This window comes from Lathyrus oleraceus, chromosome 1, assembly GCF_024323335.1.
Source record: "Lathyrus oleraceus cultivar Zhongwan6 chromosome 1, CAAS_Psat_ZW6_1.0, whole genome shotgun sequence".
NCBI lineage: Eukaryota > Viridiplantae > Streptophyta > Magnoliopsida > Fabales > Fabaceae > Lathyrus > Lathyrus oleraceus.
Window position 1 is genome coordinate 319427261 of NC_066579.1, and position 10923 is coordinate 319438183.

At 32.6% G+C, this 10923-nt stretch overlaps 1 protein-coding gene across 1 annotated transcript; it reads right to left on the reverse strand.

Annotated features, from left to right (window-relative positions):
• Positions 1–5600: 5600 nt before the first annotated feature.
• LOC127133331 (transmembrane 9 superfamily member 3) lies at positions 5601–10099 on the reverse strand. Its single transcript, XM_051061729.1, has 7 exons — positions 9702–10099; positions 9467–9507; positions 8064–8646; positions 7807–7944; positions 7541–7697; positions 6956–7440; positions 5601–6041 (listed from the first exon to the last, which is right to left on the reverse strand). Exons 1-7 carry the CDS (start codon positions 9848–9850, stop codon positions 5822–5824), a joined length of 1773 nt encoding a protein of 590 aa, XP_050917686.1. The 5' UTR covers positions 9851–10099; the 3' UTR covers positions 5601–5821.
• Positions 10100–10923: the final 824 nt, after the last annotated feature.

The following is a 10923-nucleotide window of genomic DNA, read 5'->3' on the forward strand; positions in this document are numbered from 1 at the left end:
CTCCATTATGAATCGATGGTGAATGGTACTCGAGCTTCACAATCTTTCGATTGTCTCCATAAGGTAGGAGATAATGGATTTTGACTTTGATATCTTCGAGGGAGGCTAAATCACTGAGCTAAAACGTGCGCTCGGGTGTAGAGCTATAGAAGGAGGCATTTGTTAGATATCAGTCAATGTTTATTTGTGACATTTGAGACATTTTCAGTTTGTGTGAAATATAACATAAGAGCACCTTAATTTATAGAAGTCATAGATCAACATGGACCACTCAATGACTGACATATTGATTCCTGAGATATATCTCCGGAACCGTACCCTATTATCTTGTTCCAGAGATACATCTCCGAAACTTCTCCTCAACCAGTTCCAAAACATAATCCTTAAAACAAAACCTTATATTTTTTTACCAAAGAATAAATGTTGTTATGGGGAATATAAAAAATGCATTAAGACACAATATGAACAATTGTTGAATATATTACACTTCATTTATATTGAGACATAGTTACATACACTTATTTGTCCGAGTACACAAGAAATTAAAAAGAATTGAAACATAGGTCGTCGACTAAATCTATGGGTAGTACCCCCTTGGACTTTTGTGCATTTGATTATCTTTCAATGTTTCTCAATTTCTAGAACTCTTTCTTCCTTTCTATAAAATGATCTGGCCAGGTCTCGACTTTTGTTGTTGAATGAGATGTTCACTCTGGTGATGTAAGTGGTATAGGGCATCCCAGTTTTAAGTAAACTTGAACAAAATGACTTGATTTTTAGATACACATAATACGATCATTTGGATTTTGAGGTGGGGAGGTATACAGTGGAAAAAAGGTTTCTGAAAAATTGTATCGTGTCAGATTAACACACACTTGATCATACTCACATGCTATTAGGTGACCCATTTTAGGGAAGCGCGTCCATTTTGTCTCCGGAGCCGGTCCGCTAAGGCAAGGAACAAGAGACTCATAAACTTTATAGAAGTTTTATTTCTTTCTGTACAATCGTGTGTATGATTCTTTATGAATCCTCAACTCTTGGATAAGTTGATGGCAAAAAAGTATATGATTATATTCTCCTTTGTCGAGTAAATCCGAAACAACTCGATATCCATAATTATCATCCCCCTTAACATTGACGATTCGCTTGATGTATTTGTGCATAAAAATCGGTATCTCTTCAATGAATGGAATCTTTGGTGGAAGCCGCGTAGGAGGTGGTTTGAGGTGGTTTGGTAATGCAAACTTATTTGGCAACACTTTTTTTGAGATTTTGGAGTTGGTGAGTCGGGTAAAACTTTGTCAACATGTTCAAAATATGAAGTTGGTCATGTATTCGAATTGTCATTCACTGTAGGCTTCATTTTATTCGGAGCACCTTTTGTTTTTACCGATTGAGATGGAGGTTTCATGTCGGTGGTTTCCGGATAGGAAATCTTCCTCCATTATTCTTTGATGTGGAGTTTCATGTTATCATCAACTTTCAAAAATATCTATTGTATCACTTCCCATTCGGTCAAAATAAAGATATTCGATTTACCGTCATTCGTGACACCATCATCATCAAACCTAAGTATCTTCCAATGAGTGCAAACCTCATTCATTCTTATTGGTTCACCAAGTTTCACCTGTTTTGCCATAACACAAGCACATGGGAGACCATATGTTTTCACAATTGTGCATCCATACTTTACACTATCGGAGCCTACATTATCAGCTCGTTTAGCCTCGTGAAAAATATAATTCAAACCCTCCTGAGAAATGTTACCGACCAACTGAGAATATAGAGTGTTGTCTTTAAATTTTGTGTTCCAAGACTATGATGCTCCGACCAAATGATGTTTATATCTCATTATGCTAGTTTTGAATCATGTGGTTCACAGAGTCTCAATCTCTACACCAATCACCCTTACTATTTCCCAACCAATTTTTCAAAGTAGCATGGGCAGACACAACTCTGTTAGTTGTTGTATTTCCAAGGTGTCTAACATTGTCAATCCATGCACAAACAATCTTCTCTTTCACCTGATCAAGAATTGTGCTTTCGACATATTTCAACAAATCAGAATACTTTTCACACACTTTCCTGAAATGCATAACGGAATCAGCATACAGTTCTTTTATGGAAGAATTTTTATACGATTTTTTCAACAACCACATCCGCTTTCACCAATTTTCCATCTTCAGACTCTATTTGTTTCATCCCTACCGCAGGTTTAACTCGACTTCTCACATTCTTTATTATGTGATACCTATAAAGTAATGCATTAGAACAAGGAAATAACTTTACAACTAATTTCATCAAGGAAATATCACGGTCGGTAACAATCACTTTAGGCATCTTACCTTGGTCCTTCAACAGTGTCCAACATACCTCTAAGGCCCAAGTAAAAGTGTCCTCTTTTTATACTCAAGAAATGCAAATCCAACAAAATATGCCTTATCGGTTAAGGTAACACGAACCATCTCCAATAATGGAAGTCTATACTTGTTGGTCTTATAGGTTGAGTCAAGTATGAGCACAATAGGAAACATGTTGAACAATCTTATGGAATATGGATGAGTCTAAAATATATCTCTAACAGTAACTTCATCATCGCATGTTTGGTACCTAGACACATGATTGTTATCATCCAACAGTTTCAAGAGTTGTTGCATTTCAGTTCTATCCCCCATAAGTGCCTTATTAGTTAGGTATCGAATATTATACACTTGCTTGATATTTGATATATTTTCGGGTTTTTTCCGTTTCAATGTTGCAAGTATATTTTTCGGTTGAACCAGATTCAATGTCATGTCAGCAACGCATTCCTTCTTTTCCGTCATGAGCCGACACACACTAGGATGACCGACAAAATTTTCACATAAATCATGGTTATGCAAACCACATATCACATTAAATCTCTTGTTTTTGTTTGCCAACATGTAACCACACACCGTAAACAGACACTCGCATTTTTTTGAACTGGTGTCATTTCTTTTTAAAATTCCGGAGAGGAGTTATATATTTTCCGCTTCTTTCGCACGTCATTGTCACAAGAGCGCATCTTCTATTTGAATCATTATCGGACCTTCCGATAACCACACAAATCCAAATTTAGCGGCCTCCATACGAAAACACCTTGGACATCCAGAGAAACAACTTGTTTTGGGAAAACATCGGGGGTGCATCATATCTAGGGAAAACAACTACAACATAACAACATATAATTGATATTGCTGAAAACATAACTGGAAAATGAACATAGACTAGTTCCCAAAATACATCTCCAGAAAAGTTCATACTTGTTTCGGAGATACATTTTGGAATACGACGCTCGTTTTTTCAAAAAAAAAATGCATGATTGATGTGAACAATGCAGTTGAAAATAAAGGATATTTTTACCTGAAATTCTATCTTTTATTGTTTCATTTGATATGATGAATCAAAAGATTAGAGATTTGGAGTAAAATAATGGATTGAGAATGAAGAGGTTTTTGATGAGGGTTTGAGTTGAAATACAACAATGATAATAATGGTTATGTGATCATCTAGATTGTGCTAAAATCATATTATTCTGAAGATGCATCTCTGAAAGTATATGACATGCAAAGGTGACAAAATATTTCAAAATTTCACCCAAACTTTCGACTATGTATCTTCGGGATTTCTACTGAACTAATCAATTATGAATATATTTCATGAAATGTTCCAGAGATGCATCTCCGAAATAAAAATAACACAGTCTATAGGGCACCACTTATTATTGCTTGTGTTGAGTATGTAATTGGTGCGTCCGAAGATATATCTTTAAAATTAAAAAACAATTTTAAACTTTTTGCGTGGTGGCTAAAAGAATAATAGAATGCATTAAGAAATCCTCTTTAATTCGTACTTCAAATTTTATATTTTAAACTTTTCGATGTGAGACTTGTTTAAATTATTTTAATGTGAGACTTGTTTATAAAAGTTAAACCACCATTTTATATATCGGACTCAATATTTCAACGCTTCTTCATGATTACTTGGAACATAATTGATAGTTAAACATATACTTTTACAATTGTGATGTCCTAACTCAAACTGGATATATATATATATATATATATATATATATATATATATATATATATATATATATATATATATATATATATATATATATATATATATAATATATATATATATATATATATATATATATATATATATATATATATATATATATATATATATATATATATATATATATATATATATATATATATATTTATTCCACATCATGAAATCAAAGAAGGCAGTGTGAAATGAATAAAATGATAGTAAAATTAAAAATTATGAATTTGCAGTTCTATGTGATAATCCAAGACTACAGAAAAGCAGGTCAAAAATAACAAATATTGTTATCGATTTTAACATAAGAGAATTAAATTTTTAATTGTATGAAATTGTAAATGCTATGTTATTTTATTTATTATTACTACATAATATACCGTATATTAAAATTGTCAAAAATGAATTAATATCGGTTTGATTTCGATCTAACTCCAATTACATCTTTAAATCTTGAACTAATATTCGGTCCGGTTTTAATTATATTAGCATTTTTTAATTTAAATATATTTTATTTTTATTTTAATATCCAATTAATTGGAGTGATTAATATATATTTATTTAAGTATCTTTACTGCTTAAATTTGTTTCTAAGAGGATGTTTGTTGTGCATTTTCAATCAAGAAAATCATCCCATTTAATAATATAATTTAATGATAGTACGGCTTTTAGTATAAAAAGATATTACATTTATATCTAATTAAAATATTTTAAGAGATTAATTACTATGTACTGTTGTAAAAAGTTTTATACTATTGAATCATTACTCATTTCTATTATTTTATAGATTTTTAAAATAAAAGTGTTTCAATATCCAACATCTATGATTAACTAACGGTGTAAAATTCATTTACACTGTAGTATATTTCAATTAAATCCATATTTTAAAATATCAGATCATATAAATAATTTAAAATTATATAAATAATATAATAATTTTCAATGCACCATCCGCTTTTTCTTAATAATAAGCTGCCATTTGATTTTGACAACTCTCATTAAAAATGAGATCCACAATTTATAGATATCAAATTAAAACTGAAAAAAAAAATTAAAATTAATATTTGAAAACACGGTAAATTAATAAGTTTTATAAAAATATAATAAAATGAACATTATAGAAAAATAATCGTTTAATGGAATATTTCATATTAAAATATATACAAGCAAATTGGTTAAGTTTGCTTCTGTTTTAACAAAAGAATTTAAATTAAATCCAAACAATTTTCACCTGAAAAAAATTATTCAAACAAATCTTCTAATATTTGATTTTATGAAATTTTAATTTTTGTTAACTTTTATTTTGAATCACTTTGAATTTAATTCCCCCCATTTTATGTATTTTGACATGTGAATGAATATTTCGTAGTCTTTGTGATTCTGCAGTAAAGTTCCTTGATACTTGATTTTGGAATTTCTAAAGCATTTTAGATTTCATAGTTATAATTTTGTTTTAACCAAACTTGAAAAACATGCAAGAATTACTATCAAATAGACCAAAAAAATAAAATATTTCAAGAGTTTGATTAAAGATATGATAATACAGACGATATCGTCAAAAAGTACCGTTTGTGATCTAACATATTGCTCTGGAAGCTACAAACCCCCCCAACCCAGCTTCCCTTTTAGTACACAGAAGAACTGCAAAATTACTATAATTTTCTACAGAATGCCTATGAAATTAAGACAATAAGCTCTAGAAGACTTGAGAGGACAAACAAAATGCCTACTCGCACTTAATGGATCGGTATATGTGACGAACAAAGAACAATGCAGCACGGAATCCAACTGTTCCAAGCATCAAGAAGAAACCATAGCATATGCAGGCCATGTATCCAAAGAAAAATGAGGTCTGCATGAATCCAGACATATCCGAGCGTGCATAGTAGTAATACAGACAGTACGCATAGATAAATAATCCAGTTGAACCGCCACATAGGAATGATCTGTAAGGAAATAAAAACACAGGTTAAGTGTGCAGGTCATAAAACTTCACTTCAACTCAGCCACATGTGATTTAATTTCAAAGTGCAGATCACAAAAATCAAAAGGTCAAAAGACTATACTAGGGAATATAGAAATGCATAGTGCAAGAAAGCTTGCACTTCTGAGAATTCACTTTTCTCCTAATCAGGCTCCATGTTCCAGATATAGAAAACACAAATGGAACCATGAAAGCAAGAACATTTATCTTTCTTGTTGGTTAGTCAGAGTCATACACTCTAAAAGCTATAAATGAAGAATCAGCCAACACGACAGCTATGAAGTCCAAAATTTTGAAATAACTTGTCAAAACATTGGTACCATGAAAACATTTTCTACTTTAATTTTTTAAATTGTGTTATTAATTTAACTAGCCAACAAGGAGATGATAATAATCTCTTTTAGTGAACGAATTCATAAGAATTGTTTTTCATTATTTCCATAAATGCATCACCCCTAGCTAAGACTCCTCTTATATTCATCAAACGATTCACTTCCAGAGTCTCCCATCTTCTAATTAGCAAGTTAAAATGAACACAGTTTAGAAAATGAAAATAGAAAATGTTTTCACAAAGTAAACCATAAACAGGACTTTATTATCCATGTTGTCATTTTAAAGTACATCATGCATTTTGATGTATCATCACAACTCATTTACAGTGAAAAGCTGTTATATAAAAGAGATCAAAAACAAGTAACTTCATATAATTCATACTTACTACTTAATCCAAACATCAAATTAACCACATCAGTTATAATCATCAAAGAGATTGCTAATTGAGAAATCAATTCGTTTATAAATGCTAATTGAGAAAACAATAAATCATTTGAATTGGTGCAGGAAAGAACTTCAACGAAAAGAATAGATATTTCATACCTCCACCACCATTCATGATCTTCAGCAGCAAGCTGGAAGTATGTCAATGCCACAGTAATGAAAGCGGTAACAATCAAGAGAATGATGAAGACAATAAACAAAATACTGTAGATTGTGTAAATTCTGTGACCCCAAACACTGGCGAATATATAATAAAGTTCGATGTATATAGCACTGAAAGGCAAAAATCCTGCCATCGCCATCTGAGGAATTGATCCCCGATACCATGGCAAAGGTGGAATCTCCCTTGGATATTTAGTTGTGCGGACAGGAGCTTGAAATTCAGCCTTGCTGTTCTTCCCAGCAATCCCTCCCAATACAAGTAAAGGAGAAGTAACAAGTGTCCATATGAGAACTATAACGACAATTGTGCCGAATGGGAGAGCAGCAGTAGCATTGTAGACAATTGCAACAGTGTTCAGAAAGCAAAATGTCAGAAACAGAGGTCCACAGAAAAGGCATCCGGTCAATAGCAGATTCCGAACCTGTCATGATAGAAGGACGGAGATGAAAACACTAATGAGTTAAAACAAGGGAAAATTTAATGGATTCTGAACCAAATTGCATGGAAATGCAAGTCAGTACCCAGTTTGTTCCTTCCAGTTGACAATAGAATGAGGTTGCAGTATAGCCAGCAATTCCTGAAGTGAGTGCATATATGACAACAAGTGCAGTGAATAGAGCCCCGCGGTTGTACGGATAAAACACACCAACAAGTGCCAATATGAATATGAACACCGTACTGAATGCATAAATACAATTTATTAATACTAAAATATCACAACATAATTCTCTTGTCCCAAAATGAGCATCTATAATTGAGACATTTTGATTGGCCAGAAGAAACTCACAGGGTAAACAGTTGGGTACCAGATCCAAGGGCAGCTGCAAATACAGACTTGAACTTGGGAAACCTAAAAACATCACCGTGGATGTATTTCCAGCCGGTCTCTTCCTGATCCTCTGCAGTCTCCTCATCATGTGCATACCTAGTGATAAGTCAACCACGGACAATATTTATAGCTCAGCAAAAGAACTGATTATATAAATTGCCTAGCTTTATCACATTCAATGAAAACCTAAAACACAAATAAACAAAGCTTCTTACTTGACAAAATCGTTCTTAAGGACCCGCATTAAAATAGTTGCAAGAAAACCAGTCAAGAGGAGGACTGTGACACACGAATTGATAATCGAGAACCAGTGGATTTCCAAATGATGGGGAAGAGAAGACGACTGAGCATACTTGTCCATCCGCTTCTCAAAGGGTGTGTTGGTCTCCTTCCATTTCACAGTATAGTAAAACTCTACATCAACTTCATTATCCTCAGTAACATCTACAAGGGCATTCTGATCCGTTCGTACATTGATCTCAATAACACGATCCTTGTTATAAAAGATATCAAAATGGATGTGCTTGTAAAGATAGTATCTATAATCACTAGGATCCTTCCCTTCCTTATCAACCTTCCCTATGAAACCCCAAATAGGCAAATCATCGTAATACATCTGAAAGTAGTAGTCCTTACGAACAGCGGCCCGAAACTTGCCCACATCTTCCTTTGTAAGTGTCTTCTTACAAACCGAAAGAGAGTCCTTGTCCCGTTGGAACTCAAGCTGATAAGGAGCACTTACTAAACGATCCCCATTCAACACTTCACCTAGTGCTTCCTTCTTCTCTTTCAAATGATCTACAAACCAAACCCTCGAACAATTCAACACCACAAAAACAAAATATCTCAAAATGCAAACAAATTCAAAATTCGGATCTTCCAAAGTAAAAGAGATATAAGGAATCTCGAGTCATCTTAACTACCGACAAGAAAATCAGCTGTGGCATTTTGGCAAGTATATTGCATACCACATCACACAACCACATTGCATATCTGGACCATCCCAATATCTATCAATTGGTTCATGCTTTAACTTGGTGATTTGAATCCTTTTTGGAATAAAAACCATTCGATTCTAAAATCAAATAACTGAGAAAACGCATGATTTTTCTAACCAAAGGGAATCCGGGTCCGATATTTAAAATCATTTGCATCTAATATTATCTGACAGCCAACATAAAACTTTGTCGAATATCTATTACATGGATCTAATATCATCAACCTTGATCATCTCATTATAATTAAAATCAATATTTTAAAAACCATCATTGACCCCAATTATTTTGACCATCACATCAAGATTTTAAGAATCTGTCTTAAGAAACCGCCATTGACCCCAATTATTTTTGGCCATCACATCAAGGTTTTAATGTTTTAGCGGCAAAATCAAACCTTGAGATCTTTACAACTACAATTATGGCTGCATCAAGCCAACAACTGTATTTAACTGCAATTGTGGCAGCATCAACCGTATTTAACCCCAATTTCCCACAATAAAACGCTAACAACATAACCATAACTTCAAATTTCAAATTAAAACCTTGAATAACCACGGATTTAAATTTAAAAGCATAAATAACACAACACTACTAATACAAGAATTGAAGAAAAAACCAACCTGGCAAACAGAATGGTAGATCAAAATAACGATAAGTCTCGCTGAAAACAAAATCAACACATCAATATCAAATCAAATACATTATTAATATTAATATTAAATAACAAATCGAAAAACTAATGAAAATGAATGAATCTGAAGGTAATTTTACAAAATTGAGAACTTGACGAAACGAAAACAGATCCAGCACGTGCAATGCGCGTGAACAACGGATCGGAGTGGAGCAACGAACTACCTGGGATTATGAAACGGACCAACTTTGTTAGCGAAGAGAGGAACGGGATCTGCTTCTTTGTAACGGTGATCTGATGAATCAGATCTGACGGTGGAAATGAGAGAAGAAATTGCGAAGGCGATGATGAATAGAAGCTTCATCTTCGCCATTAACGATTGGTAATTAGTTCAACCAAAACGAATCTGAGTTATAATGGAATTTTGAAATGAAACGAGTCAAGTGAAAGTGAAGAAAGAAGGGTCAAAGCGATTAGAGGGAGAGGGGGTGTATATATGAAGAAACAGAATGGGGTGTGTTGGTAGAAAAAAGAAGAGGAAGATGAGTTATATTGAAGTGACGTAGACTCGCTGCCTTACTCTTATGTTTGGTGCTTCGCCTCACACAGCTTTTTATTTTGTTTGTTAGTTTGTTAATTAAGGAAACTCCTTTCTTATTAATATTACTTATTAAGATTGACTATTAATTTGTTTATACACACTAAAATATGAATAAAATAAAATCTAACTTTTTTTACTAGTGATTTACTCACTTACAAAATAAAGAAATATTTAGCTATTATTTTATAATTTTATATAGTATTATATTGTTTTATTTTATTTATTCGTAGATTAAAGGGTTATAACCATTAAAAACTCACACAACAATGAGAATCAGGATTTAAATGGTTGATGTCCAACTCAGAATATTAGTTTGATCTAACTCAACCTCATAAAATCGGTTTGTAAAGTGAGGGTGTCACTTTATACAATTTTTTTAAAAATTATATATCTAACTAATATATGATTTAGGATCTTCCCAATACACCCTTTCACGTCTAGCGTTCTTCAAGGTTTTGTGCGTGAATATACATGGTGTTAAGAATATAACATAATTCAAGTCAGTGCAACATATAGTAGTTTTATGTCAACAGGTTGCACCTCTTTGTAAAATGTCAAACATAAGCAAAGTGTAACTGGTTACACCGTGAGCCTTTTTGGTTAAAACTGAAATAGAAGTAAAGTACAATCGATTGCACTACTAGTTCAACCGATTACACTTGGGAGTTTTAGTTTTACTGTTAGTTAATAGTATCTCATCTCTTATATTGTTGTATAAATATCCTTCGGGTATTTTGTAACAAAATTAATGAAAAAAACCATTATATTTTTCACCCTCAATTACTCTTTCTCATTCTATCTCCTTCTCCCTCTCCACACTTAATTACTGAATTACTTTTCACAAA

Bases quoted from the DNA above. Each gene is read 5' to 3' on its own strand.
- LOC127133331 (XM_051061729.1), bottom strand. From the start codon at position 9,850: ATGGCGAAGATGAAGCTTCTATTCATCATCGCCTTCGCAATTTCTTCT. The intron at 8,647-9,466 runs GTTGGTTTTTTC...TTTGGTTTGTAG, and splicing joins TCTACCATTCTGTTTGCCAG to ATCATTTGAAAGAGAAGAAG. The intron at 6,042-6,955 runs GTATGAAATATC...ATTTCCTTACAG, and splicing joins GATCATGAATGGTGGTGGAG to ATCATTCCTATGTGGCGGTT.